The 13,036-nt window shown below is 40.1% G+C and overlaps 1 protein-coding gene across 3 annotated transcripts in view; it reads left to right on the top strand.

Moving 5' to 3' along the window:
* Window positions 1-13,036, top strand: part of tead4 (TEA domain transcription factor 4) — a 30,806-nt gene that overhangs the window by 12,950 nt on the left and 4,820 nt on the right. For all 3 annotated transcript variants that reach the window (XM_088996590.1, XM_088996589.1, XM_088996588.1), the window contains exons 4-9: window positions 980-1,114; window positions 2,382-2,425; window positions 2,674-2,735; window positions 3,800-3,930; window positions 4,006-4,179; window positions 10,724-10,864. In XM_088996590.1, the coding sequence (XP_088852716.1) occupies window positions 980-1,114; window positions 2,382-2,425; window positions 2,674-2,735; window positions 3,800-3,930; window positions 4,006-4,179; window positions 10,724-10,864 (687 nt within the window). The remainder of the gene's footprint in view (window positions 1-979; window positions 1,115-2,381; window positions 2,426-2,673; window positions 2,736-3,799; window positions 3,931-4,005; window positions 4,180-10,723; window positions 10,865-13,036) is intronic.

Raw genomic sequence — 13,036 nt, 5'->3', positions numbered from 1 at the left:
TGGGGACCTGGGAACGGATTATTCTCATTTTAATGGTTTTCTATGGGAAATTAATGTTTGGAATACACACTTTTCGCCTTACACACATTTTCTGGGAACCAATTAAGTTCGTAAGCCAAGGTATCACTGTAAATGCTACTCTGCTGTAACCGAGATGCAGACCATTCGCAGCCCCCCCCCCCCCCATTCTAGTGATGCCCCTTATGTCATCCAATCCCCTCCCCATCAAGAATGTGCCGGGTGGCCTTGCCGTTAAAGTCTATTGCGCTTTCAGGAAACCACTGCGGATTTTAGCGCTAAGGCTATCACGTTGCCACAAAGCTCAGTACAGACGGCCGAGGAGCAGCTGACAATTTTGTTTTTGTCTTTTTGGTGGTATTAGTGCTTTTTTTTTGGTGATGATATGAGGGGTGTCAAAGTCATTTTTTTGCCGCGGGCCACATTGTAGTTATGGTTTCCTCTAGAGGGCCGTTATGAATTTGGGGAAGCCATTAGAATTTTAAATCCCTTCAAATATTACATATAGAGCACACAGCAAATTAATGAATAACTCGTTTTCAAATCTGAAGTCAAGAATAATGACTTTTATTGTGGTTGACATCCAAAAATATGAAATTTTGGCTCAGATTTTAGCAATCATCATGGAATTTAACAAGTTTGATTTGCTTTCGCGGGCCGAAAAAAATGATGTGGCGGGCCGGATTTGGCCCGCGGGCCTTGACTTTGACACCCGTGGATTATATCATCTTGTGACCTGATTTGTCCTCGAACAGAAGCTACTTGTCATCACCCCGCCCAAGCGGTAAACCAAACTCATGACTGTAATATCAACTTATTTTCACCTGCGCGACTAGCTAGCTCACTAGCTAGCTCCCCCCTCCTCCCCGCCACCCTTTAGGAGCTTTTTACTTGGGGTTACTCGCCAAACTACGTCACCCTTTTGCGTTACTGTGTCCCGCTCTCTGTCCTCCATCCATAGGACCAGGTCGCCAAAGATAAGGCGCTCCAGAGCATGGCCACCATGTCTTCGGCGCAAATCATCTCCCCCGCCGCCTTCCAGAACAAAATGGCGCTCCAGGGGCTCTCCAGACCCGCTTACCCCACGACTGGTGGGGTGAGTTGCCGAATCTTTAACTCATTCACTGCCAGATGATGTGCAAAAATGTGTCCGCTGCAGTGCCAGGGTTTTTGTCATTGTCAATCGAATTTCAGGACCCACACAATATTAGGTTTTTGGACTACATAAACAGTCAATACATCGTTAGAAACCTTAAATTCTCTTCTTTCATTAGAAAATATGAGTTAATTCCTAAATGATATGGGTCTGGAGTTATATGAGCTTGAAATGAGGGCAGCCTTCCACAATCCAATGCAATACATACATTACATATTGGTTTATCAGAATCAGAAAACCTTTATTCGTCCCACAATGGATGACAATTTGCAGTCCAAAGCAGCAATTTGAAAGGGGTTTATATAGGGCTTTAATAATAATAATAATAATAATAATAATAATAATAATACAGTAAAGTCTCGTTATATCGATATTCAAGGGAGTCCGAAAAAATATCGATATAACCGGGACTATCGATATATCCGATATCGGTATAACGAGACTTTACTGTAATAATATGATTCATTTATAAGCACCTTTCAAAACTCTCAAGGTCACTTTACAGTCACAGGAAAAGTTTTTTCTGTGGGTGAGCAGCGGCAGCCACACCCGCCAGCGTTCACTCAACCCGGAAGTAACTCAAATAGATAGAAAGCTAGCAAGCTAGCTATCAATTAGCTAGCTAGCTAGGTTTCTATCTCAGTTACTTCCAAACAACACAAATAGATAGAAAGCTAGCTAGCTAGCTAGCAGCTAGCTAGCTTTCTATCTGAGTTACCTCCAAACAACACAAATAGATAGAAAGCTCGAAAGCTAGCTATCCATTAGCTAGCTAGCTTTCTATCTGAGTTACTTCCAAACAACACAAATAGGTATAAAGCTAGCTAGCTAGCTATCTATTAGCTAGCTAGCTAGCTTTCTATTTATTTGAACTACTTCTGAACAACAGCTGAAGCTAGAACAAAGCGCTAACATGGAAAAAAGGGGGAATGCTGTCCCCTTGTGGAAAGGAAAAATATCGCCAGAGGCCGTGGCCAATAATTTATCGGCACCCAAACAAGAAACGACAAAACCCAAACAAATTCGGGAACGGCGCTCTACGTCATATTCTGAATTCATCTCTTCAATTTCTGAATACATTTGTGAATGACAGTGAATGAGTTAAGTACTTTTCATCCCCCTTGATATCATTCATCGTATTTAGCACACGTCCATTGTAAGAAAAAAATGGCGGCTGTAATCTTATTTTCCTGTCCATTTCTAACAGTTTTGGCACGGGGCTCTTCCGGGACAGCCAGGAAGCCACGAAGAGTAAGTGCGCCGTTCTCCGCGTATCATCCGCTTTCTCATCCGATCCGCTGAATGCGCATTCGATGCATTTGGGAATCGGGACGGACAAATTAGAGCGTGGCCGTGTAAATGATAAAGTCAGCTGTCAGACGTCAGGCATGCCGCCTTGTCCCCTGCGCCTTTAGAGGTCAGGCGGTCCAATTAGTCTATGAGATAGGGGGTCACAAGGCAACCACGCTTGCTAACATACCGCTCTCTCCCCCCACTAGCATTAAGCCCTTCTCCCAACAGACTTACACCATGCAAGCGTCCGGCCCGGCCCCCATAACAGGTGGGTGCCTTTTTCTCTCCCTTAAAGGACAACCGACACCGTTTCCTAACTGACATCAGAAAAAGGTTTTATAGCATCTAAAATACCCAAAACACACACGCTGATATTTTTCGTCAAATGCAAAACACCAATAAAAAGGACTTAAAGTGTCCCAAAACTGCCACAAAATGACATCGGAAGTGGGGATTTTCAGAAAGTCCCGCCCCCCCTTGTTCGTGACGTCACTATTGATCACACACTGCCATGCTCCAGAATCAAAACAATGGCTTCAGAGAGTTCAGATTCAGAGAAGATGCTTGCTTGTTTACTCATCCAGTTATGAATATGATTCAAATAGTTCTGAAGTGGAAAGCATCAATGTTTGCAATCGATTAAAGAAGTCCTTCCGGATCAATTCGAGCCGTCTGGACTCCAATGTAGCATCCCAGAAAATGCACAAGATGGCGCCCAAGCTCCGTTGGAAATGGGCTGCTGCTATCTCAGTTACTTCCAAACAACACAAATAGATAGAAAGCTAGCTAGCGAGCTTTCTATCTGAGTTACCTCCAGACAACACAAATAGATAGAAAGCTCGAAAGCTAGCTATCCATTAGCTAGCTATCCCAGCTATCTGCTGGGAATTTTTGTCAGCTAGTATCAAATAGTAGTCTTGGTGCAACACACAACGATTCACATTCACGTTATTTATGTTTTCCTTCTAATTTCGCCGTCAACACAAAGTTTTCAGACCAAACAAAGTACCCAAAATGCATTGTGTGTCGCTTTCTCGGTCAGGGGCGTTCCTTCCGTGACGTCACGTCAGGAATCATCACCAACTCAAAAACAAGACTTCCTCAATATTCAGCGCGAGTCTTAAAACGTAAAATATAGCTATTTGTATTTGCGATGGAATCTTTGTAAAATCCGCTCAGTAGAAGTCATTTGAAGCGATTTTACAAATTATGGACGCAACTTGTCCGGAGGTGTCGGTTGTCCTTTAACTCCCGTCATGTTGACAGAACGCCATCACACATTGAAAATGATGACCATGCCGCACCGATCCCCCCCACCGCCCTACTAACCAGGTTATGAAAGCACCGCGGGGCTGTCCATGTCGCCCGGCGCACCCCCTTGGCAGGGGAGATGCATCGCTAGCTCCAAGCTGCGAATGCTGGAGTTTTCCGCCTTCCTGGAGCAACCTCAAGATCCAGAAACCGTAAGTGGACTCACCACGTAATATAACGTACGTTTTAACATGAATAACTCCCCACTTTTTTGTCCTCCTCCCCAGTTCAACAAACACCTTTTTGTGCACATCGGTCAGTCCAATCCAAGCTACAGCGATTCTTACCTAGAGTCGGTGGACGTCAGGCAGATCTACGACAAGTTCCCCGAGAAGAAAGGAGGCCTGAAGGAGTTGTTTGACAAGGGGCCGCACAATGCTTTCTTCCTTGTCAAATTCTGGGTAAAAACAAACAACAACACTTTTACAATCATATGTCAATTATATACAGCATCATTTATACAGTGAGACGTACGAACGCTTTAGCTCACAAACTTTTCGCTTTACGAACATTAAATTCGCGAGAATATAATCTTAATAAACCACGTAGCGCCACGGTGGCTGGCGGACTAGTTTTCGTCACCGCTTTTCTTTGAGTGCAGACGTAGTTTGTTATCGAGTGGAGTACTTTTGCTATTATGTGACCGAAAAAGACCCAACCACAGGCTAGTGTTAATCCGAAGAGGACACAAAAGAAAATTACGGTCGAGCAGATGAAGGAGATCATCAAAAAACACGAACGAGGTGTGCGTTTGTGTCACTTAGCGTCCCAGTACCAGTATGCTAGTCGACGATTGCGACCTGTGGCTAAGGGTGTTTCTGTGATGTCTAAGCAACGGTCTCAGGCAATAGAAGAGGTTAAAAAACTTCTGTTGACTTGGATTTACAAAATGCAGCTAGCAGGGGACAGTGCGAGTGAGGGTATTATCGCCGAGAAAGCACAGCAACTTCACTCGGATATCATCAAGAGGCAACTACTTCGACGATCATCTCAAAGGTAAATAAAACGACTTTATTCTATAGTACAATTTATTTCTTTAATTACAATCCAATAGCATGTTTATTATACATAAAATAAGGTATATTTTGTGTAGTTTTAAGGTTTATTTAGTAGAAAATTAATTTCCACGGATTATTCTCATTTTTAATACTTTCTTATGGTAAATAAATGTTTGGCAGACGAACTTTTCGCCTTACACACACTTTCTGGGAAGCAATTAAGTTTGTAAACTGAGGTATCACTGTATTTATATTTATATTTTATATCATATATTTTTTTTACATTTTATATTAAATCGGATTAGCCAGTGGAGAAGTTTACATTTCACAACAGCAAAGTTATTGAAGGAAAGAGGAACAGAAAAACAAAATACAGGAGCTGCTGTAAAGACAGTCACTCTCGCGCCGCCATCTTAAAGTCAAAACAACAACAAAAAAAAAACTACAAAACAAATAATGTGACACAACTCAAAAGACACAGACAGTCATTCGATCTTAAGAACTTTCTGCACCCTCTTTGTGAAGCTGTAGTAGATGAAAGAAGAGGATCAAAGCCTCCTTTTCACCAGTGGATCAGGGACGTTATGGTAAAATGTGCACATCTGCTACAAGCTAAATGATGAAAGCAAACACGAAGCTGAAACATCCATTGATGAAAAATATTGTCTCATACGTAAATCCGCTTCAATTCCAAGCCACGACAGTTCCACATGCGCATCTGACGCTCCTTTTCTTGTCATCGCGGGCTCCTCAAGCTATGCATCCATCCAGCCGCAGACTGTCCAAAAGCTTAGTATAAATCAATTAGCATTAGCATAGCTCCATCTGCTGAATGCATAATGCAGCCTCTATTTTAACCTTTTGTGCCTCAGCATGCGGTGCGCCCTATATATGATTTTTTTTATTTTTTTATTTTTTAATGGGCCATTCATTGCACCTTAAATCCTTAAATCGAAAGCATCATCCGAGTCGACGGCCCCCTCCCAAAGTCATGAGGGTGAAGTATAATGCGTACTCCTGTTAATGTTTTCTTGCACCTGTTTGGCTGTTAATGACCTTGTAGCGTTAACTGTGTTGTGAGAGCTTACATATTGCAGTCAGAGGACATTAAGGACAATTCAGACAAGTTAGCCCTGTTCTCGTTGTGATAACCCGAACATAAGCACCACCCCAAAAAAATATATCTAAAAAAATAGTGACATTTTCCTCTGATGATGATGATGAGGATGATGATGAAGTGTGTGTAAGAGAAAGTGTGTGACCAGCAAACTGAGGTAGACTGGCAGCTCTGAACCTCACCAGAGGAAATGTGAACCGGGGCACCTGTCTCTGTCACTTTTGCATACCCACCCCCCACCCTTCTTCCTCCCTACTACTTATTTATAGAGAAGCTCCACCCCAAAATACACGTACTGTATATTATTGAACCAACAGAAAGCAAAAGCGCCTATTGACAAAAGTCAACCTAACTCATTCACTGCCATTCATAAATTTATTTGGGAATTGAAAATATGACGTAGAGCGACATTCATGAATTTGTTCGTGTTTTTTTTTTTCATGCTTGGGTGCTGATAAAGCGCTAGCCATGGCCTTTGGCAATGTTTTTTTTTTCCTTTCCACAAGAGGGCAGCATTTCCCTTTTTTCCATGTTAGCGCTTTGTTCCAGCTTCAGCTGTTGTTAAAGCGCTATATAAACCAATATGTCCAGTATGTATTGCATTGTATTTTGGACATCCACCCTCATTTCAAGCTCATATAACGCCAAAACCATAGGCTGGCTATATAGCTAGATGGCTATTAGCTATCTATTGGCTAGCTAGCTAGCTAGCTTTCTATCTATTTGAGTTACTTCTGGGTTGAATGAACGCTGGCGCGTGTGGCTGACACTGCTCACCCACAGAAAAACTAATCCTGTGACTGTAAAGTGACCTTGAGTGTTTTGAAAGGCGCTTATAAATGAAATGGATTATTATTATTATTATTATTATTATTATTATTATTATTATTATTATTATTATTATTATTATTATTATTATTATAGTTGCCAATTTTATGAGCAATTCTTCGCTGGCAACAAATTCAATAATAATAATACAATAATACATTTCATTTCTAAGCGCCTTCCAAAACTCTCAAGGTCACTTTACAGTCACAGGATCAGTTTTTCTGCGGCTGAGCAGCGGCAGACACATGCGCCAGCGTTCACGCAACTCAGAAGTAACTCAAATAGATAGAAAGTTAGCTATATAGCTAATAGATAGCCAGCTAGACAGCTAGCTAGATAGCTATATAGCTAATAAATAGCCAGCTACATTGCTAGCTAGCTAGCCAGATAGCAAATGGATAGCAAATAGATAGCCAGCTAGGTTTGAGTATGTTTAGTGCGCTTTGTCGAGTCAGCATGTCCTCTGAGATTTGCTTTTATTGTGAAAGCTCATACGTCAATCATGTGACAATAGGAAAGGTATCTTTATTTTATTTCACAGGAATTTGACATAAGCAGGAGACTTGCGTACGTCATTTTATTTACTCAAACTCGCCCATAAGTGTGAATGTGAACATGATTGTTTGTCTTTCGACATCCGGGCTAGTCGAACATGAACGAGTGAATGTGTTGAGCCACCAAAGATAATTGTCAAATATCCAGAAGGCCCTTTTCATTGCCAAGGGACCGCAAATGTCAAGTTGAAAGCACCGCCTCGCCTTTTCAAGCCTGCCAGATGGATTTTGTGCAGCAGTATGGGGTTACCCTTCTCACATGTTGGACTTCCGCATTATTTATCGTGGGCGGGATAAAAGGACATTTGTGAGTGACACCGTTTTGGAAATGGTCTTAGGTAGAAAGGCCTTTGGGGGAAAAGCAGCTGGTCAGATTCCCCGTTGGCATTTGAACGAGGGCTAAGATGAGACCTGTCATCTATATATCAGCGGACAAAAAAGGGAGGCAAGCGAGACGCCAATAAAAGTGAGGAGATAGAAATGGAGACTTGTGGTGTGAACCAGAGAAAGAGATCAGACAGTCAATAAAATTTTTAAGTCGGTGCAAGGTCGACGCCCTTTCGGGAGGTTCATCCTCACACGGACGGGGTTTTCACCTCGGTTTGCCACGGCATGATTCCGATTGGTATTTGCCTGATCGCTGTTGGGATAGTAGAATGAATTCAATGTGGAGCAGTTCATTCATGAGTGACATTTCTCCTGACCAATCAGCATGCCGTGTAGCTGGAACTGTACCGTACTTAACCTCCTGGTATGGCGTGCTAAACTGAACATGGGTGTTTGTTTGTCTATTTATTTATTTATGTATTTATTCATGTGTTCATTTATTTATGTATTTATTTATATAATTGTTTATTTATGCGTTTTTATGTTTTTATTTTTAATTTATGTATTTTTTTATTCATGTTTTATTATTTTATGTATTTGTATGTTTATTTCTTTGTTTATTTGTTTGTTTTTTTATTTTTACTCTTATTTGTATTTTTTATTTTTTAGTTATTATTTATGATTTTATATTTATTATATTTCTATTATTTTTATTTATTTATTGTTATTTGTTGTTTATCTGTTTATCCTTTAATTTTATTTTTTCATTCGACATTTTTATTTTGTAATTTTTCATTCATGTTTTATTTTTTCATTGTAATTTTTTATTTGTGTATTTTTCCTGTTTATTTCTTTGTTTCTTTTTTAGTTATTATTTATTATTTTGTATTGATTATTTTACAGTTATTTGTATTTATTTTTTGTTATTTGTTTATTTATGTTTTTATTTTATTTTTATTTTTTTTTATATGTATTTTTTATTCGTGTTTTAGTATTTTTTAATGTATTTTTATGTTTATTTCTTTTTTATTTGTTTGTTTTTTATGTTTACTCTTATTTGTAATTTTTATTTTTTAATTATTATTTATTATTTTATATTTATTATATTTCTATTATTTTTATTTATTTATTGTTTATCTATTTATCCTTTAATTTTATTTTTTCATTCGACATTTTTCTTTTGTATTTTTTCATTCATGTTTTATTTTTTCATTGTAATTTTTTTTTTGTATTTTTCTGTTTATTTCTTTGTTTATTTGTTTCCTTTTTAGTTATTTTTTTAGTTATTATTTATTATTTTATATTGATTATTTTTCAGTTATTTGTATTTATTTTTTGTTATTTGTTTATTTATGTTTTTATTTAATTTTTAATTTGATATTTTTATGTATGTATCTTTTTATTCACGTTTTATTTTTTAATTGTTATTTTTTGTTTATGTATTTCTTTGGTTATTTGTTTGTTTTTTATTTGTATTTATTTTTACTCTTATTTTAATGTTAACTTTTTTATTCATTATTATTTTATATTTATTATGTTTCTGTTTTTTTATTTATTTTTTCTTATTTGTTGTTTATTTATGTTTGTTTATTTATTTATTTTAATTTGTATTTTTATTTATTTATTTATTTTAATGTAAAGTTTTCTGAAAACATGATGCGTGGTATAAAAACAACAACAGGGATCTCACAAAAACATCTTCACAAAAGCAACAATCCAAAACACCTCCATAAAGAGCAACAAAGACACGCCCGGTAAAGCGGTGACCCCAGGGTGTGTGCTGAGCAACTGGTTGGCATGGCAACGGTGACAGGCAGATGACCCACTTTCCAAAAAGTATGGCATTGTAAATTCAATTCCCGCTAAACACCCCTGTCGGCCACCGGCTAGCCTGACGCCCTCCCCCCCTCCTTTACGCCCATAGCCCTGTCCTAACAGATTGTCGCACGCTTTTGAAGTGCCCGGGGAATCAGATTTGAGCTGCCTCTGCTAAATTGTTGCACAGCCGGCCAGCCCCGCCGTGATCTAATCAACCAATTGTATGCGGCTGATTGTAATTGGATGAATTCCCTCGCAGGCCGGAAGGCGGGCGATGAAGGCTCGGGCGATGGCGGCCGGGCCTTCGGGGATGAAGACAAATAGAAGAATTACACCAGGTCCAGATGAAGACGAAGAGATGAGGAGGCCCGAGCGGTGTCTCAATGGCCCATTAGTTGGCGACATAGGGCGAAACAGGCCGGCCGTCAACGTGAGAGCCCAAATCGGTCGGACCGCAAATCGGATTACGCTCGCCAATTCCGACATTGAAGCGTTTGGTGCATCTGCATGCACTGCGGGCTAAAATTGACCTTAAGAAATTTGACTTAAAATATTTGATGGTTCGCAAAGGTCGCACCTGATTCAATTAGGTTTTTGTATCTTCCACCATTTTTTTTTTGCTCCATTGCAGCTGCGCCAAAAAACAACCTGGGAAAAAAAAAAACATTCTGTAACCTCCTCCGATGCCAGCAGATAGTGTTAAAATCCCGACTCACAAGGAAAGTAGTAATTGGTCTCAAGGGAATGTCGCAACCAAACTGTTCTCAGATCAGGTTTCAGTCGTACATGAGTAGTCCATCGATGAAAAGGTTTTTTTCAGCTGTCGTCTGTACTTTTTTGAAGATGTTGGACATTTCGCTCCACATCTGAAGAGCTTCGTCAGCGAACTAAAGTTGCGCCGGTAACTCTGGCCTTGTATATCCCTAATGGACAGAGATGGCGGTGCCAGACCTCTGCTCTAATAGGAGCAGTAGACTACTCCCTGTAGCTAATCTGATGATTTCTTTTATTCTGTCTGATTACCTCTAAAGTTCTATGCTTGGCTCTGATTGCCCCATTAGCCTAATGATGTTCTCAGATCAGTTTGAAACGTCCATTAAATCTTCTTGGTTGGGACTTTAACAAACATGGAATTTTCACAAGTTTGATTTGCTTTCGCGGGCCGAATAAAATGATGTGGCGGGCCAGATTTGGCCCGCGGGACTTATCTTTGACACCTGCACTCTTAGATCCTCTAGATTTTTTTTTTTGATTGATTGATTGACTTCCCTTCCGATTTTTATTTGTTTCTTTTCCCCGATAGGCCGACCTGAGTGTAAACCTGCAGGACGACAGCAGTTTCTTCTACGGCGTTTCCAGCCAGTACGAAAGCTCCGAGAGCACGATCATCACCTCGTCCACCAAAGTCTGCTCATTTGGCAAGCAGGTGGTGGAAAAAGTGGAAGTAAGGAGAACATTTACAACGCAAAAAAAAGTCAACCAGTCTCCTGGACTGGTTTGTGTTTAGTTTGAAGTGTCCGGTATAATTCCACGACTGGACTTCTTCAATCCTGAAGCCACAGTCAACAAATCCCGCATGGTCAAGCGTTAAATCAATCCAGTCAAAGTCCAGCGACTTGTGTAACACGATTAAAGGGGTTTTCTTTTCCACGGAACACAATAGGTGCTTGTCCCGTCGGCGGAAAGTTCTGGAGATACTCGGTATACCTGATAAAAAAAAAAAAAAACATGAAGCACTTTGCGACTACAGTGATACCTCGGCTTCCGAACGCTTTAGATAACGAACTTTTCGCCTTACGAACATTAACTTCGCGAGAATATAATCTTGGCATACGAACTAGTTTTCGGGAAACACGCGTAGCGCCACCGTGGCTGCGGACTACTTTTCCACACCCACTTTCTTTGACTGCACTCAGTAAAGACGTGGTTTGTTATGGAGTGGATACTATAGCTGTTTTGGGAGCGAAAAAGACCCCACCACAGGCTGATGTGTCAAGCCGAAGAGGACACAAAAGAAAATTATGGTCGAGCAGAAGGAGATCATCGAAAAACACGAACGAGGTGTGCGTTTCTGTGACTTAGCGTCCTAGTACCAGTATGCTAAATCGACCATTGCTACGTGTGGCTAAGGGTGTTTATGTGTTTTCTAAGCAACGGTCTCAGGCAAAAGAAGAGGTTGAAAAACATCTGTTGATTTGGATTAGTGAAAAGCAGCTAGCATGAGACAGTGTGAGTGAGGGTGTTATCGCCGAGTAAGCATGGCAACTTCACTTAGATATCATCAAGAGGCAAGTCCATCAACGATCATCACAAAGGTAAATAAAACCACTTTATTATACTGTACAGTTTATTTCTGTCATTATAATACAATAGCACATTTATTATACGTAAAATAAGGTTTATTTTGTGTAATTTTAAGGCTTATTTAGTTGAAAATTATGTTTTATGGGGACCTGGAAACAGATTATTCTCATTTTAATGGTTTCCTATGGGAAATTAATGTTTGGAAGACACACTTTTCGCCTTACACACACTTTATGGAAACTACAGTAAAGTCTCGTTATATCGATATCGGATATATCGATAGTCCCGGTTATATCGATACTATTTCTATGCACGCACGGAGAAAATTACATGCAAACAGGGTCGGATATATCGATAGTCCCGGTTATATCGATATTTTTTCGGACTCCCTTGAGTATCGATATAACGAGACTTTACTGTAATTAAGTTCGTAAGCGGAGGTATCACTGTACTTTCCCCTTTCCGAGACTTCTTGAATCATTCAAAAGGAGAGAGTGAGCGCACGTGACGTAACACTTTGCGCTTGATTCCGGTCAACCGGCGCTGAGCTGCGGTCAGGAAGTTGACGTGACAAAAAAAATCAGAAGGTGGGGGGAAAAAATACCATAAAAATCCCCTTGATGACTCACTTAGATTTCCTGGTAAATGGATACAATGGAGGCCCTGCCCCCACCTGCGCCGCATGGATTATAATATTTCATATCAAACACACGCAGCCTTAGGTTGACGCCTCAGTCCACACTTAGCGGCGTCGTGATTTGATTAGTCTTGTCACAAGAATTATGTCTATTGTCCCGTCCCCGCGCGCTTACACGCCGCATCGCGTACGGTTGATTGCATTACGTTTATTACACTTAGATGCCGGCGACGTAGCCTTGCGCCATTTTTTTAACTCATTCGCTGCCAGGCAATGTGCAAAAAAATGCGTCCTCTCCAGTGCCAGGGTTTTTTTGTCATTGTCGCTCGAATTTCAGGACCCAAAGAATATTGAGTTTTAGGACGACATAAACATTCAATGCAGCGTAAGGAACCTTAGACTCTCTTATTTCATCAGAAAAAAAAGTTAATTCCTAAATTATATGGGTCTGCAGTTATATGAGATTGAAATGAGGGCGGGTGTACAAAATCCAATACAAGACATACATATTGATTTATCCAGCGCTTTAACTATAGAGTGCTAACATGGACTAAAGGCAAGTGCTGCCCCCTCATGGAAGGAAAAAAAAACATTGACAGCGGTCTGACCAGCGCTTTTTCGACACCCCCCGCAAGAAAAACCATAATCCGAATACATTCGGGAATGGCGGTCCAC

This window comes from Hippocampus bargibanti, linkage group LG05 (assembly GCF_051943395.1).
Source record: "Hippocampus bargibanti isolate YZ-2025 linkage group LG05, ASM5194339v1, whole genome shotgun sequence".
NCBI lineage: Eukaryota > Metazoa > Chordata > Actinopteri > Syngnathiformes > Syngnathidae > Hippocampus > Hippocampus bargibanti.
The sequence above is the reverse complement of the archived record's forward strand: the minus strand, read 5'-3'. Positions and strand labels throughout refer to the sequence as shown.